Below are 18760 nucleotides of genomic sequence, written 5' to 3' on the forward strand. Positions count from 1 at the left end.
GTATGTATGTACAGTATGTATGTACTGTATGTGTCTTTTGTAGTTTTGTATTTTTGTACGCTGTTACTTCTCTGACTGCCCAAGACAAATTTCTCCTCTGAGATAATGAAGACTAAATTCAATTCAATCTGGGGACCCGACCCACAGGTTGAGAACCACTGCCCTAACTAAACAACATGGGCTGACTTGCTGTTGCGTAACTCCAGCTGAAGAGTCAGATCTCCTTCATTATTTCTCTGTGAGCTCTCTGTGAGTTAATTCCCCCTACGCCTGTCACAGCCTTCATTTCGCAGAGCGCTCGAGCAGCAGCAGGCAGGCGATCCCACGCTGCCTATACCACAACATGGCCAAAGGCAGTAGTGGAAGAGAAGGGCGAACCCACCCTATAGGCACATCTCTGTGGCAGCGGATCGTTGCAGCAACGATCGGCGGCAGGATTAGTGACTTGTATGAGATCAGTGGTGGAAAAAGTACTCACATTTCTTGCTTAACCCATTTAGAACGGGTACACATTTTGTGTTTCATTATTTTATGCTTTAACTATTGAAAAATATCAGATATACAAGCTCACAGCGTGGCACCGAGTGCCGCGCTGCGAGCTTGTAGATCTGATATTTTTGAAAAATCGTGAAAATTAGAATTTTGACCCGATTCTATAAGTGTCTTTTGAATCCTTCTAAGATTTTTTGAAAAACCTAAGTTTCTATGTCAGCAATCTGGCTTAGCCATCGTCAAAGAAAAGGTCCTTTTCACTTAACTGGAGCTCAGTTAGTCTGTTCTTGAGCGACTACTATGTCAGTGGTTCTCAAACCTTTTCATGTGAAGGACCCCCAAAATGATATTTATTTGGCCACGGACCCCCATCTCAAAATATCTAGTTCCAGGGACCACCCAGAAGCAAAATTTGAGTTACAAACGTTCGCTTTGAAAATACATATATTCAAAGATTTGCACACATTTTCACGACTTTTTCAAAAATAGCAGATCTACAAGCTCGCAGCGCGGCACTCGGTGCCGCGCTGTGAGCTTGTATATCTGCTATTTTTCACTGGTTAAAGCATTCAATAATTTTAGGCCTAAATGGGTTAAGTAAAAGTACTGATACTGCATTGTAAAAATACTCTGTTACAAGTAAAAGCCTGTATCGTCTATTTTCAAATAGCCGCCTAGGTATAAAATAGGGCTAAAGTGGTTAATGTTATATAATATAATTTATACCTGCAAAGTAACTAAAGTTATCAAATAAATGTAGTGCATAAAAGTACAATATCCGAGATGTAGTTGAGTAGAAGTGAAAATGGTTTCCTGTGGAAATAAGCGTAGTCTTTTCTAGGATCTCCTTTCAGTAGACCTTGTACCAGTGAACTGTACCGTCATGAAACTGTACCTTTTCCGATGCAAACTTCTAATAAAGTCTTCAATCAATCAATAGAAGTAAAAGTATTGGATATTGGAAATACTCAAGTGAAGTACAAATACCTCAAAATTGTACTTTAGTACATTACTTAAGTAAATGTACTTATTTACTTTACACCACTGCATGAGTGGGCAGTGGTTCCAACATGTATGAAATGAGATCTCTGCAAACCCTGTTTTGATGCTTTGGAATGCATACAAATGTCAGTTACATAAGTTGTCTATATACAGTGTAGCAGAGTGGCTCACAGTCTCAGCCTGATGACTTAAAACTCATAATATCTCCCAGGAATTCCCTTTAGTCTAGCAGTTAAGATGTTTGTTTTCCACGCGGGAGATCCGGGTTCAATTTCCCACAGTGGGTGGGGACCCATGTTTGGGTGGCGACTCGTGGACCAATTCTTATCGGTCACAAGTAAATATTCCTTCATGATTTGTTACCTTTATTTATTTATTTTTAGAAAAAGACAACATCTTCATAAATTAAAGAGAAACTCGATTTTCCAGATAATTTGATGAATACGTTTAAAAAAATCTAAGAATTTCCATTAATTGGAAAATAAATGTTTAAGAAGCTGATCTACAAGCATGTAGATCTATTTTCACTAGTTTGGGTCCCGGGCAAATGTCAAATTTCTCTTTTGGGTCAACAAGCTAAAAAGTTGGGGAACCACTGTTACATCTCACACACACACACACACACACACACACACACACACACACACACACACACACACACACACACACACACTGTTGTATATCCTTGACAAATATGGCTGTAGAGACATTAGGGTAAGCTGCTGGATCTAACGGTAGCACTCTGGGTCTGCCATTTTAACCCAGAGCCTCAGCTGTGTGTGTGTGTGTGTGTGTGTGTGTGTGTGTGTGTGTGTGTGTGTGTGTGTGTGTGTGTGTGTGTGTGTGTGTGTGTGTGTGTGTGTGTGTGTGTGTGTGTGTGTGTGTGTGTGTGTGTGTGTGTGTGTGTGTGTGTGTGTGTGTGTGTGTGTGTTGGGGGCTAAATGTGATTCTATTTGATCGTGCTGTAGGGCCTACTGTTATGGTTGTATTGACCGCCTCGCACGTAACCCACCACGGGACCATCAAAGTAAACATACACGGACTGTTACTGTCAGGCTGTGCTCAGCTGACACCACAACATTAGCTATTTGGCTATTCGTGTGTGTGTGTGTGTGTGTGTGTGTGTGTGTGTGTGTGTGTGTGTGTGTGTGTGTGTGTGTGTGTGTGTGTGTGTGTGTGTGTGTGTGTGTGTGTGTGTGTGTGTGTGTGTGTGTGTGTGTGTGTGTGTGTGTGTGTGTGTGTGTGTGTGCGCTGCGTGCATGTGCATACAGAAAAGTGCATGTGGCAAAGCAGATGCTATTCACTGCATAAATATTATTTTTAAGACAATCTGTGCTCAGTCTGTGAACAGTCTCTCTAGGTGGGATTTTCCCCCTATTTTGCAGACAGTAAATTATCATCTTGTTTAGGGCACAGAGTTCAAAACAAAAGGCTTCCATCACGTGGGATCTCACCGAGTGAACAATATTGTCATAGGAGTTGAGTTTGAGAATGGGAACCTCTTGCTCATGTGCTCCAAGAGATGAGTTTGTCTCAGTTTCTTCAGACGAGGAGACAAACTACTGGAAAGAAAGATTCCTTTCACAATCGTGACATTTTTGCTAACCCAAAAGCACAATGAGCTCTGGCAGAAACCTCTCCGTCGTCAACCTCAAGACTGTCAATTCCCGGGTTTGTTTGTGTATCTAATATGCTCGCCTGGAGTGTGTTGAGTTCAGGGGTGTCGCACCCAATTCTGGGCCCTGGGTACAATGATTCACTGCGGGCCCCCCATGAATGTTCTTCATAGGGGAGGGGGTTTAACCCATTAAGACAGGGAACGCATTATTACGCATTATTTTGTTCTCTAACTATTGAAAAATAGCAGATATACAAGCTCACAGCTTGCGAGCTTGTAGATCTGCTATATTTTTCAAAATCGTGAAAATTAGTTTTTTGAAACACCTATGTTTCTATGTCAGTGGTGCTGAAACCATTTTCATGTCAAGGGCCCCAAAATGATATGTATTTGGCCACAGACCCCCATTTCAAAATATTTAGTTCCAGGGACCCCCCAGAAGCAAAATTTGAGTTACAAATGTTCGCTTAAAAAAATACATATATTTGATTTGGACACATTTTCACAACTTAGATCTACAAGCTCGCAGCGCAGCTGCTATTTTTCAATAGTTAAAGTATAAAATAATTAAGGTCCCTCCACCTTGGGCCCTAGTAACTCAGTCCCACTTTCCCCCCCCTTTTGACGCCCCCGGTTGAGTTTGCATATTGTGCTCGTCCATGTGTGTATGTGTTTACGTAAACGGCTCTTATTGGAACTGCGTCCGATGGATCAACTGGATCTCCTACAGCGTTACATAAGCCTCAACAGCTGGACAACGTGTGATTCATAAACCCCACGCGGCCCAAAAACAAGTGTGAAGGGAGGAGAAACGTCTTCAGAAATGGGACCAAAAGTCTGTAGTAATGCCAACCTATTGGCATTTCAGTTCAGCTAGATTCCTTGCAATGATGTCAAGCTACTCCCTCTCATGTAGGAGTTTATATCCTTGAAAAACAGTTGGCTAAACTCTTTGCATGAGAGAGAAAGGGAGAGAGAGAGAGAGAGAGAGAAATGAATTAGTACGGCAGCTAACTGGATGAGGCTTTATTATTGTGTTGTCGCCTATAAGTGCATCTCCACACCGTTTAAACAGATCCTGTTTTCCATCTGAATTATTAAAGGTTCCACATGGTCGCATGCGCTCACATTCACCTCAGTTGTCCCCCACTGCTACTGTACACGTTACCTGCATGGCTGGCTAGCAATGCTAACCGCTACTGAGGCACAGCTTGGGTCACCCAATCACTGTCGGGTCTCCTGTTGCTGTGGGAAAAGGTCACCCCGGAACACATCTCTCCAGGCCCGATGAATGTCCTCACATTAACCCACCACGAGACCTTTTATTTGCCATAAAGCGAGGAACCGATGTCTAAACTTAAAACCGAGATGGTGTCCCGTTATTTTTAAACTTGGCACGTAGGCGCATGTGCATGCCTGCATATAGGCCATGGAGCCCTTTATGAGCGGGCTTTAATAAGTTATAGTGAGGGAGGCCACCCTCAGAAATCTCCGGCTAAGCCAGGCATCAAATTCCCCCGCCTGGCGTATTTCCATGCTGTGGGTCATGGGGTGATTATCTCTTCCTGTCAGGAATGCAGAGAATTTCCGGAGTTTTCCCCCTCTCTTCCGGGCCTCCTTAAGCCAGATTTATACTTTTGTCGTGTGAAGTGTCGCCTGCTTGAAAACAGCAGATGTACAAGCTCACAAACGTATCGCGTATGTGAGATTGTGGATTGGCTATTTTTGATACACTGTCATACGATGGAGCATGAATTAGGCAGGCATTAGTGGTTGTGACTGAACAACATGTGACATATCCATAGCAGAGGACATAGCATAGGAGCCTATGAAAGAAATAGGCTACTGAATTGAATGCCTTGTGTATTCAGTCACTGAATAGAGTGCACCTGCACAGACGGGGGTAAGGTTTTGGTCTACTGTCTCTCCCGTCTCACCCTAGGGAGCTATTGTTGGGAACAGCCACCAGTGCGTGTCACCCTTTTACCCCGATTTTGTAATGGGGTGTGTAGTCCTCGTTCAACCACAGACTGTCGCCTTCCCCTGTTGCAGTCTGGGTAACGTTAGCGAGCACTGCTGTCATTCATTTAACTTCAGGCACGTGCACACATAGATATCAAAGGGGGCTTGAGCCCCTGCCCTTTTATCCTTCTGTAAATAGTGCCCTCTCAGTCCAGACCATGAATGTAGTTTTTACTATGGTGAAAGAAATGCAACTGCCCTCTTTCCATGCCATACCTGAAAGCAGCATTCAAGAGAATTGCCTTGTCCAAACTCTCCTGAACTTGAATGCAGCATCTTATGTTGAAAGAATTGCAATATCTGTGTAGAAATCCCAGTATTGACTTGATTATGCTTACTTCAGGGTGGTATCACCGAAAATAGCCGACCTCCAAGCTCACAACGCGTCACACACGCACACGCACACACACACACACACACACACACACACACACACACACACACACACACACACACACACACACACATTTATAGTATATATACTGTGTGTGTGTGTGTGTGTGTGTGTGTGTGTGTGTGTGTGTGTGTGTGTGTGTGTGTGTGTGTGTGTGTGTGTGTGTGTGTGTGTGTGGCCATACAGTATATGGATTCTGTTAGTGTGGTATGTGGCCGATGTGGCCTCCATATATGGGCATTCCCATATGAAGTCCTGTTATCAGGGAACTCCATATATGGGCATAAAAGGGAGTATGTTAGTGTGACTTCACAGTGAAGCCAGAGCGTGATGTCAGAGCGGCAAACCCATTCTGTTAGAGTAGTTCCCCTGACATCACAGTGACATCAAAGCATGATGTCAGAGCGACAAACCCATAGAACCACAGTGTCAGGCGTTATAGACAGAGATACATACGTACATACATGGGTCAGTGACGTGACGCCCCAAAAAATGTGTTTTTTAAAAAACTTTAAATTGCAGGCATAAAAGTTATTTACTTTTGTTCTACTCACTCTCAACCTTATGGAAATACATTTTGTTTTTAGATATTTTATTGGAATCAGACTTTATTCAGCAGTTTGTTGTACTTGTGCCTAAAATCGTCATATGGTGTGACATGAAAATAATTGTTCATAAAATTAAAATGGAGTACATCTTTCTTAAGTTACTCACTTTATCAAAGTCCTTTATCATAACTAACCAGTGATCCACTATAGTTTTTTGAAAATTAATTATATCTGTATATTTTTTTCATAATCGACACTCTGTGTGAGGCCCATGTTCATGATCTTACAACATATTTTAAATGTATTCTGTCAAAACTTTCTCTAAAATTACACAAATATTTGTGACTCTTCCTGATAATATTCTCTATGTAATCCATAAACATTTTTTTGGTTTAATCATTAATAAAGGTATGATTTCTCACTATTTGGAATGTCACACCAAATGATTTAGTGTCACACCGTATGATCATATCTTCATGTGTCAAAGCAAACTGTGTTTTAACCTACCTATTAGTGAGTACTGAACTTTACTGATTGATTAAACAATTACCCAGGATAACATGGCCTTAATATTTCTGAACAGGATATTATTGTAGGGCTTTAACATGGGATAAGAAAGAATTGTAGTAGTAGATGGATGATGAGGATGTGCACAGGAATGCTACGCACACCTAAGTCTTCTGCCGGCCCACGGCAGAAGGATCCTAAAGGGACAATAAGGCGCATAGCCACACTTGGAGCCAAGGCATTGAAGGCAACATTTTATTAACACCAATTAGTGGAAACAGAACTCAGCATTCAGGTAAATTGCTTTTTTCCGAAGTCTCCTGAACTTGAACACAGCATTTTTTTGTGTTGAACAAATGTAATTAGGAATCATGACATTACACCACATCTCCACTAGCTAAAGAGTGCTGGGTTGCGCAACTCCGAAAATAGCTGATCTACAAGCTCTCGCAGCACAACGTGTTGAGAGCTTGTAGATCAGCTATTTTCGCTAGTTTTGTCTCGGGTCCTACCTTAACACTGTCCACTGTCCAGTCCAGTGAGTGAAAGTACAAAAGTATTAGATCAGATTAGATTATACATTTAGACTGTATTGTACATCAGCCAGTGGTATTTGGTGAGGGTAGCAAACCGGCTGCCTTGTTGCGGTTCTGCTATGCCACAGACAACCTCCTGCTCTTCGTAGAAAATGCAGTCTCGCCCCTTTGGCTCCTCTCTCCTTGCTGGGTCATTTTGTTTAGTTTCTCCCTGTACTTTCTCGTTCTCTCAGCACTTGTCATTTTCCAGCTGACAAAAGAAAATGGAATGTATAGTTTAAGACAAAGAGAAAATATTGTTTAGATTGAAACAATATGTTAAGGTTTCTGTGAAGGGGTTTCTGCTCTGTCTGATGAATTTGAAGTATCACTGAATGAAGCTAAATTACATTTTATGTAAAAATGTTTAAAACAAATGTTTAAATGTACAAAAGAAACATGGAACTTTGTTATTTGTTGTTATATCTGTAGTTAAATACAGTATAAATCATATGGTGTGACAGTCAAGTCATATGGTGTGACAAGCAGACATGTCACACCATATGATTAAGTGTCACACCATATTACTGTTTTCTCCATTTAGGTTTACCTTGAGGCTACTATGTACACATTAGCATGCTAACAGCATGCTAGCTATAACAAAGCAGCCTAGATCTACATGGAAATATGACCAAAACTTCAAATAACTTAAGCTTTTTTTAAAGAAAAGGTGTCACACCAAAAGACATCCAGAATGGTGAGTTTGTCAACGTTTCAACAAGATGGCATTTCATTTTTTTTTTTTTATTTAACCTTTATTTAACCAGATAAAAACACATTGAGACATGATCTCTTTTACGAGTGTGACCTGGCCAAGAGGCAGAAATAAAAAATTACACAATCCTTGCTTATTTACAAGACATCACAACAAAAATAGAACATCCATGATACACAAACAGATACCTAAGAAATACAAAAAAATACAAAATGTACACTAAATAATAAAACTAGTTTGCAATTTACAGGTAGCAGTACACGGCACGCACAGTGTACCCAATGTACCCAAAGGAAGAGATCACAGAGCAAATTAATTACAGATCTGAACAAGTACAAGCGTTTGTAGATCTATCTAGAGTGATTCTCTTAAAACTTCTCAAGGGAATTAACACAGCCAATTTGAGACTGGACTGAAGGTCATTCCATGACCAGGGGCCAAAAAAGGAGAGGCTTTTTTTGCCTCCCTCAGATGTAAATGTAGGTACTACACATCGTAACCAGGCATTTGATCTGAGATTTAGCCCATTCTTAACCAGTACAAATTTGGAGGAAATATAGAAAGGAATCTCCCCAAGTAACGCTTTGTATACAAAATTCAACCAATGTTGTAACCTGCGAGATGTCAATGAAGACCAATCAACTGCAGCATACAACATGCAGTGATGAGTCCTGAAAGGCGAATTTGTTATGAATCTCAGAGCTGCGTGATAAAGAGGATCTAATTTGGCCAAAGTGGAGGCACAAGCAAACCTATAAATGGTGTCCCCATAATCCAGCTGGGACAAGAACAAACCATTTACCAATCGTTTGCGGGAGAAGCGAGCAAAACAGGCCTTCAGCCTGTAGAAAAAACCTAAAGTGAATTTAAGCTTCTTTCCTAGAGCATCAATATGAAATTTAAAGTTGAGATGTTTATCCAACCAGAAACCTAGATATTTATAACGCTCCACCCATTCAATGGGGGTACCATCTAGAGTGGAGATATTTACTGTTATTGGATACTCTCTTGGAGTGAACAACACAGCCTTTGTTTTCAACAAAGGATTTTAACATTTTCATGAAAATGTTAAAATCATAACTCACCTCAGACACCTGTCTTGCAGTTGTGCTGGGAGTGCTGAATAGCCTTACAGAAGAAGGACCTCTCTAGCCAATAGGTGTCCAAATAATTGCCTGTTTAATTTTTCCAAACTAGTGTCACACCAAATGATTTTGGGTTGGGGGACAAAATGTTTTTGATCAGAAATGACTGAAAACATTATGCTTTGACTTTGAAAAGATATAGGCTCAAAATAGACATTTTTTTTAGCCTAAATTCATTTTCAAATGATTTTTAGCAATTCTTTTTCTTAGTTTTATTCAAGTTCCCACTTTGAGAAACAAGGTCAGGACAGTCACACCATATGAGTTTTGCCATGTTTGGTTGAAGATTCTGAAGAAATGAGGAATGAAATGTTTTAATCTTGAGTAAGTTCACATAAAGCTTAACTCACTTAGCGCCGAGCGACTTTCGGGGCGACTAACTAATGATGGCGTTTAGTGCCGAGCGACTCGGAGCGACTTTTATATAAAAGCATTGTTTAAGCTTTTAATTTGGGTTGATAGACGGAGCGGAACGGTTAGCTTACCTTCGACTAGCATACAGATGAAAACCGTGAAAAAAAAGGATACGATTATGACGTCACCTTTAAGCCATAGCTTCCTGTTTACGTAGGCCTCTGTTAGCCGCTAGGCTCAATGCAAACCATCCGACCCTCACGTAGCTTCACTAGGTCGGATTTTGATTCGGAAACTTTCTGTGTGGCATCTATATACGTTCCGATGCCCATACCAATGGTGGTTTGAGACGATCAAGCACGAATTGAGCAGTATTGAGCTCAAATGGCGGCCCGCGGCCTGTCCATTGAATGTCAATGGAGAGCATGTCATTGTACCATCCTGTTATCTCATGAACCTTGTTTTTTATTCTGACTTAACATGGGACCATGGAAAGTCTATTGGCTATGGCTCACTCTAGTGGTCATCCTGTGGCATTCGCAGGCACGTGTACCTGTTTATGTAATGTGATTTTGGGGATTCAATATAGCTATTTCCTGGCGTTATAAGCGCAGATTCATATTGAAATCTGGCTCGCTCGGCGCTAAGTGAGTTAAGGTCCTGCACAATATTCAGAAGGTTTTTGACAAATATATTTTTTATTTATACATGTTTGACACCGAGGACAGCAAAAACGTTACGTCACGTCACCCACCCACATATGGACAAGCTGTGACCGTTCACATACTAATCTGCGACCTTCGGTCGCAATAAAGAAAGTTTAAACCAAAAAAAATCATAACTTTTCATCAATTAAAAACAATTGCAACATTTTTCAAAAATGATTCATAAATAATAGATTAAAAAAAGTTAAAGAAGTTGTGGAAATAGCAGGTCTACAAGCTCACAACGTGACACGAAGCGATATGTAACCCACAACTTACGCAGCCCTGGCTATATAGGCAATCCAACCTGTCAAAGATATGTGCTCTGCCGAGCAGCCCTTTTCCATTATGAATCAGATGAACGCTCTGGATCTTACTAAGCATGCAGCTTATCTCGGCTCCCTTGGTATCAATGGCAAAATGCTGCCCTATAACCTTTTTAGCCTTTTCCTAGAAAGCTGTTGTTCTCAGGAGGGACTGTAATAGAAGCTGACTTCAGTCACATTCACAGAATGAAGACGTTGAAAGAGAGACTTTCTGTGTGCGTGTACGTGTGCGCGTGTGCGTGTGTGTGTGTGTTAGGGATGGGACGATATGAACATTTTATATCACGATTATTGTGACCAAATAAATTGTGATTTACGATATTATCGCTATAATCAAAATATCCCCAACATCCATGATCCTGGGGCGGAACATTTGCCAAAAATTGCAACGCGTTGTGAGCTTGTAGATTAGATATTTTTTGGGCAAAGAGATTTGGTAGAGAGGGAAAAAAAGACTGTATCAAGTATGTATATTATAAGTACGTTTTACCAATAGAGGGTTTAAGTGGTACAATATATGCAGCTCGGCAAATCAAAGGTGAATTCATCCCAGTGCATGACTTTCACGATAAATTAAATCTCTATGATACGATTATCGTGAGTGTTTTTTATATAATAATATCAATAATAATATCGCTTATCGTCCCATCCCTAGTGTGTGCGTGTGCGTGTGTTCGACTGTTCGTGCGTGGCTGCGTGCATTTGTGTTTGTTCTGCTAGCAAGCCTGCGGTGTACTGTATTTGTTTATTAGCACAGACACAGGTCCCAGTGCACAAGACATACATTTCTGTGTGTGTGTGTGTGTGTGTGTGTGTGTGTGTGTGTGTGTGTGTGTGTGTGTGCGTGTGCGTGTGCGTGTGCGTGTGCGCGTGCGCGTGCGTGCGTGCACGCTTATGTACATTCTGCACACTGGGTCCAGCTATGTTGTTTGTGTCAAAGGCAGAGAGCTGTGTTTGAGCAGGGTGGCGGTGCTGGAGAGGGTGGAGTCAGCACCGGACGCAAGTATAGGCTGTCTCACCCCACTAGGGATGGGATGATAAGCGATATTATCGTTTATCGTTATTAAAAAAAACACTCACGATAATCGTATTGTGGAGATTTAATTAATCGTGATTTCGTCCTCCGTCATGCACTGGGTTCAATTCACCTTTTATTTGCCGAGCTGCATATCTGGTACCACTTAAACTCTCTATAATTGGTAAAAGGTACTTATAAATATACATACTTTTTTTCACTCTCTCTGAAATGTCTTTGCCAAAGAATAGCCGATCTGTAGATCTGCTATTTTTTGGCAAATGTTCTAACCCCTGGATAATGGATTTTGATTATCGCGATAATATCATAAATCACGATTTCTTTTGTCACAATAATCGTGTTATGACATTTTCATATCGTCCCATCCCTACCCCCCACCCATTCTATGCCCTTCTCTCTCTCCCTCCCTCCCTCTCTATCCCTCTCCCTCCTTCTTCAGGGGTAGAGCGTTGTTGATTAGACCAGGGTGGGAAAATGTAGAAGAGATGGGTCTCAAAATGGAGGAGGCTTGAAGCCAGCCATGGGAGGCGAGAGAGAGAGAGAGAGGGTTGACATTGGGTCACTGCACTCTGACTGGCAAAGTCCCGTTTTAGAGAGTCGCTCAGTGACTGTACCGTCGTTAAAAAGACGCGTTTGGCTTCGGTGCTCTTTTCTTTATTTGTTTTGGTTGGGCTACTTATTGACACCACACTAAATGTGTTACACTTCATTCGCCTCAGCATCTCTCTCTCTCTCTCTCTCTCTCTCTCTCTCTCTCTCTCTCTCTGTGCTTGCGTGCATGTGTGCACACGTGTCATTGTCTCCACCAGCCGAAGGCATGGGGGAGAGTATGTTTTCCCGTCCGTCCGTGCGTCCGTCCGTCCGTGCGTGCGTCCTCGCAGTTTGTTACCACCTAATCTCAGTCGCCGTTGGCCCGGTCGATGCCAAAATGAGCACACACACTCCCTGGATGCCAATTCAGAACCTCTGCCCCACATTTTTCAAATGGGCCTGTTCTAGCGCCACCATGAGGCCGATGTTTGCAAAACACATTTCTGTACACTACTCTTAGAGATTTTGTCCAAAAATCCTACAAATCGGTAGGCAGTATACATTTACATGGGAAAAAATGTATATAGCACCACCATGATGCTGTTTTTTGTCAAACAAATTTTTTGACAGTACTCCTACAGATTTTGTCCAAAAATCACGCATATCAGTACAGTAGACAGTATCTCTACAGTCATGTCATCGACATGGATCTGTCTGATTTTCTATATTCCATCCTGATTGGCTAATATTGGCTTCCAAAGTTTGTAGGATTGGGCCGTTTTGAACAAAATGCCTCAAATCACAAACGCAGAGTGCAATTATCATGAAATCATGCACACACGTTCCCACTAGGCCGAGGAAGAAATGCCACTTCAAATTTCTGAAATCAGCCTCATGGTGGTGGCGCTATAACAGGCCGATTTGTGGTTTTACCTATTACTCCATCGATCAGTTTCAAACTTTGTAAGCACACTCCCTAGAGGCCAAGGAAAAACCCTTTCCTTGCATTTTTCACATCAGCCTTTTATAGTGCCACCAGGAGGCCGACTTATGTAAGACACATTTTGGATCCTTCAGAATTTACCCAAAATTAACAAAAATCAGTACACAGTATCTCTACAGTGATCAAGACGGATCTGTCCCATATTAAATATTCCATCCTGATTAGCTAAGATTGGCCTCCAAACTTTGCAGGATTGATCCGTTTAGAACAAAATGCCTCAAATCATGAACACAGCGTGCAATTGTAATGAAATTGGCAGTATCTCAACAGTCATGTGATCGTCACCGTTAAAGGCCAAAGAAGACATGGCACCCTTTTCGCATGTAGCGCCACCAGGAGGCCACAATAATTAATACCTGACCTGGTGGAGACCTGTGCTCGGAAGAGCACTGCTTCTAGTTGACCTTGCTCTCACGGGGGCAAATGCCTTCTGTCTGTGTGTGTTGTTTTGGTCTAATCGAATACAATCCTGTTTGCTTCTCCTGCTACCATTAATGCTCAACATAAAGCATCTACATTTACTGTATATTTGCAGCGTATTCTATTTTGTATATGGCATGCTGTCAGTCAGTCTTTCCAATGTGATTGGCCACAGTCTTCAAGGATGCCCAAGCAGTGAGCTGGCTCTACCAACCCGTGGAGACTGGAGAGTCCCACGCATCAGATCTGATGGCTCTAAAAACAACCTCAGCATGCATGGCTAAGCAGGCCTGCTTTGTCGCATGACTGTATGGACAAATTAAGGAGATGGCAGTGACTGAGAAAGTTACTGGGTTCTTCTGACATACTTCCTCAAGTGCAGAAAAACAAAAAACACTTTCCATCACATTTTCAGAGGAAAGAAGAAATGCTGTGTTTTTCTCCCACGTAAATGAATGCCCTACTTCTTCATATTGCAGTGAATGACGCAAAAGTTCAAGTTAAATTGAATTGATTAATAAGAACATGTGACTAAATAAGAATATATTTTCTGGTTTAGGACATTCAAAGGTGTCCACCCAACGGTGACGTTTTAAAGCAACGTTGAACTTTCATATAAACTTTGGCTGTATAATAGCTACCTGGACATAACATAAGTCCAAATAACTCTTGTATTATGAAATAAAAAGGTAAACGAAGGCCAACAAATTGGATACTGCCAATATTACAAAATAGGTACTATTACAAAAAAAGTGTTACTTCAATATCTGTGATCGAACTTCCACAAAGAGGAGATTGTTAGAAATGATTTATTCACACAGAAATGGTGCGTTCACTCTGAAAATAGAATAATCATATTTTTATTGGTATGATCATGACGGGCCGCACAGACATGCGGCAGGGGCCGCATGCGGGCCGCGGGTTGAGTAGCGCTGCCCTAGAAAATTTTGTTGCAAAGCAGAGGGGATCATAACTCAAGTGTCTTTTTTTGGGGGGGGTTTCTTCCTATACACAAACTTAATCTCTCTTGCGCACTCTCTCCCTCTCTCCCCATGTCTCTCTCTATCCATCTAAGTCCGCCTTGGTTGTGAAAGGAGAACCTTTGACGTTAATTAACTAGGCTACCATCCCAGAGGGCACTACGAGTGGAGGCTATTTTTATTCCCATGCTCCCTATTGTATGAAACCAAGGCATGACTGTATTGTAATCGTGCATGCACGCGTCTTAGCCGCTTCTGTCATAATAATATGAGAACCCTGTTGTCTCTGTGACTCATATCATTGCCTCATTCTTAAGATGATTCTTTTGGGCTTTGTTGTTAGCCTCTGGTTTTATGTGCAATCGCTACTACGTGAACCTGGCACGTGCAAATGAAGGCAAATTACTTCAAAGGAGTGCTGATGTAGGGTCTATTATAAAACAAAGTGATTCTGATTAGACCAGGGGTCTTCAACAGTGGGTTCTCCAAATCTTTTGTGTGATAGAAGCTTTTTTTCTCCTTTTCTATATTAACCACTTGAACCCTAGCCTCCATATTCTGAGAACTTTAGCCAAAAATAGCAGATCTACAAGCTCACAACGCCTTGCGCTGCGTTTGGCGTGCACACGAAGTGATGCTCCTCCATAAAAATCCATTGATATTGCAATAAAGGGACTTAGTTTACTCGGAAAAAATACATTTTGATCCCTGGATTAGACATGTAGCATAGAATGACCTATTCTCCCTCTCTTTAATTTTTTATTTCTCTCTCTCTCTCCTTCTCTCTCCCCCTTTCCTTCTCTGGCTCTCTTATTCACAGTCTCCCAGTCCAACAGCAGCCTAAAGAAACACCGGAGTCGGAGCATCTTCAGCCCTTTCTTCTGCTGCTTCCGCAACTACAATGAATACCACGTGGAGCCTCCGTCCCCGAACAACAAGAGCCTCCCACTGCCCACGACCCCGGAGGAGAATGGCAGCCCGCCGAAGGTGAAGCCCTTCGATGCATTTCTTTTTTTTTCATGGTTGGGCAGAGTGGTTACCGGGGTAGTATACACCGGCTGAGAGGCGTTGGGAAACACGAGGCGTCAGCCGAGTGTTTCCGACCCTCTCAGACGTTGTATAATACCCCGGTAACCACAAGCCTCGGTGGCTTATTGCTTTTCTAAAACGGTCACAATATTGCAACATGAAAATCATAGCATTCCATTATTTAAAGAAAAAAGTACACTTCTCCGCCACCAGGAAGAGCCATTTCCTTGTTTACCAGCCACATCCCAGGAACGGAACTTACGGAAGCCAGTGTGTGTTTATAAAGTCACGTCATTATTTTTGCCAAAAAATAGGGAAACAACACTTATGTGTCTCATGTTAAGAACCATATTCGATCCATAAACATGTTTATTTTCATCCAGATTTAGCTGCTATGTGGATGAACATCACATAAAAAACGCTAGCATAGCAACCTAAACTAACAGGCGAGTATGTGCCTGGAGAATAGAGGCGCTTTTCGCCTTTACAAGCCCCGCCCGGAGCCATTCAGTCATTGTCCTATGCATGCAGGCGGTGCTTAGAAATACCCGCACGGCAGGATTTGAGAGAAAATCAAACGCTCGCTTCTCTAGTTCAGCCTCACGGCACATTGGAAAGAAATAACGCACCTGGCTTTGATATAAACTGATTCAAGGTGTGGGTTATAGTCTCATATACCACAGCAACCAGCCAATCAGAATCAAGGAATGGAACTAGCTGTTTTAGAAAATTGTTTAACCCTCAAAGACATGGAACGCGCCCGAGTCGCATTAGATTTTAACCACTTTAACCATTATTTTATGCTTTGACTATTGAAAAATAGCAGATATACAAGCTCACAGCGCAGCACTGAGTGCCGCGCTGCGAGCTTGTAGATCTGCTATTTTTGAAAAATCGTGATAATGTGTGCAAGTCTTTGAATATCTTTGACCCGACTTCTGAATCCTTCCTCTAAATCAGTGGTTCTCAAACTTTTTCATGTCAAGGACCCGCCAACATTAAATTTAATAATTCTAGGCCCAAATTATTTAAACCTCACACAGAATCGACTGAGAGTAGAGAAACTAAACAAAGCTAAAACCAAACAAAACTATAATCTCGCTGTTGTCGGGCAGAAACATCATACTTACTCCATATTCTAACTTTTTGTGTTTTGTTTTTTTTATTCTCGTGAATGAATGCCGAACTCGATCATACTACAGCGTCACACAAAACAAAAGTATAAAAAGTAGCAAATTCACAAGCTCAAAACATGGCGCAAAGTGGCACATTTTGAGCATTTAGATCTGCTGCTTTTGCTATTTTTTTAATTTGGAATCCTGAAAAGTAACAGTTTTGGACGATCTGTGGAGTTCTCCTCCACGTTTCATGACTGACTGCAGAAGTCCCAGTTCTACCTGAAGGACCCGGCTAAGGAGCCATATTTGTGTGGCCTCGATAAAGAAAGCTTGTGAATGTTTGCCTCTCCCTGCAGAGGGCTGGGAGGAGTGAGAGGCGCTGTGCAGTCTCACTGAGTTCCTTCCACAAATCTTTCCAGCTGCTCAGAACCCATTGAACCCAGAGGTTGTTTACCATCCACTGCTTGAAAATACGGGCACGCTTCCCATAGCGCATTCTTCGATATCCGCCTACGCACACACGCACACACGCACGCACGCACACACACACACACACACACACACACACACACACACACACACACACACACACACACACACAGACACACACAGACACACTTAAGCACATGTAACCACACAAAATACACACACTAACGCCACGTTGAAGAAAAAAATAGTGAAAGAACACAGGGACAGCATGTGCACACACACACACGCACACGCACAGCACACACATTTGGAAGTGGCTACTCACACAAAGTTTGCAGAGGTCTTCTTAACACCATGTACCCATGAAAACATGCACACGCACACACGCACACATGCACACGCACACACGCACCCAAACACACATGTACACCTCTATGTATCCGGTCCTTTTAATCCTCATAAAGTAGGGCCTTGTGTGTGTCTGGTGTGATGGATTGCCTGGCACCCCCCGCCCCCCCCCCCCCCCCCCCCCCCACACACACACATACACACACACACACACACACACTCTGACCAGTGTAGTGAGTATGTGTTAAGTGAACATTCTGCCCACGGAAAAGACGCCAAGCCCCAATCCCCCTCCACAAACACGCGTTCCGCTGCCAAGGCAGGTACGCTAGGACTATAAATGGAGCGAGATCATATCATCTTTCCACTCGTGTGTACCTGTAAATGGCTCTCGTTTGGGGTTGGAATGTGTGGGGCCTCTTTGCGGGTACTAAACACGAGGGCAGCAACGCTGACCCGCTCTGGAACCCCTTCTCAACAAACCAGTTTAGGGGCTGCAACTATGGATTATTTTATTAGCGATGAACCTATCTATAACTTTTTCGATTAATTGAATGATTGAGAAGCTTTTAGAACTGGTCTAAACTAGATCCGGCCGTAGTAGATGTTCAGTTTGTTGGGGAGGGAGGCAGGCGAGTTGACTTCACTTCTGGTTTTTGCTTTGCCATCCGCCAAGGTGTGTACTGCCTGCCACTTGCCACTGATGTTGAATTGGTCTTCCGTCTTTGCAGTGAGAGCCTTCTTCGCCCTCCTGTTGGTGCCGTTTTGGGCGGCATGTGTAGGTCCCACATTGCCGGATCTGAATCCATGTTTAACACATTCCTCGCCGTCGATCCACGGTTATTAAAGATTCGTTTTTTGGGCTTTTATGCCTTATTTATAGATAGGACAGTAGACTGACAGGAAATGGGGGGAGAGATGGGGAGTGACATGCGGCAAAGGTCGTTCGGGTCGGGAATCGAACCGGCAAAGCCGCCAGGCATCCATGCCTATGTGGCAATGCCTAAGTGGTCTGCGTCCCGGACCAGTAGGCCAGCCGACGCCCCTCGATCCACGGTTTCTGATTAGGCTAGATCCAAGCTGTCTTTTTTTGGAACTATGTCATTGTCGATGCACATAAAACCAGTGACAATAGTCTGAGAGTTTGTTGACATTATTCTCAGCGGTGTCCTTAAAGGACCAGGTCACCTCTGGGACAACCAGATCTTATTTTATTGTTGTGTGGGACACGATCAACACAATCCTGAGTTGTGTTCAATCTGTGTTTTTAGATATGTTAGTATTTCAGCATGCTACAACTGGTCATATGATGCATTTTGCATCATATGACCAGTTGTAGCATGCTGAAATTGGCTGAAATACTAAACAATCTAAAAACACAGATTGAACACAAAAAATAACTCAGGATTGTGTTGATCGTGTCCCACACAACAATAAAATAAGGTCTGGTTGTCCCAGAGGTGA

The 18760-nt window shown here is 42.4% G+C and overlaps 1 protein-coding gene across 1 annotated transcript in view; it reads left to right on the forward strand.

Annotated features, from left to right (window-relative positions):
• The window catches only part of ctdspla (CTD (carboxy-terminal domain, RNA polymerase II, polypeptide A) small phosphatase-like a), a 65563-nt gene that overhangs the window by 19965 nt on the left and 26838 nt on the right, over positions 1–18760 (forward strand). Inside the window, exon 2 of the mRNA XM_080751608.1 lies at positions 15193–15359. Coding sequence (XP_080607734.1) covers positions 15193–15359 — 167 coding nt within the window. The remainder of the gene's footprint in view (positions 1–15192; positions 15360–18760) is intronic.

This window comes from Nannobrachium achirus (genome assembly GCF_963921795.1).
Source record: "Nannobrachium achirus genome assembly, chromosome: 21".
Lineage (NCBI taxonomy): Eukaryota > Metazoa > Chordata > Actinopteri > Myctophiformes > Myctophidae > Nannobrachium > Nannobrachium achirus.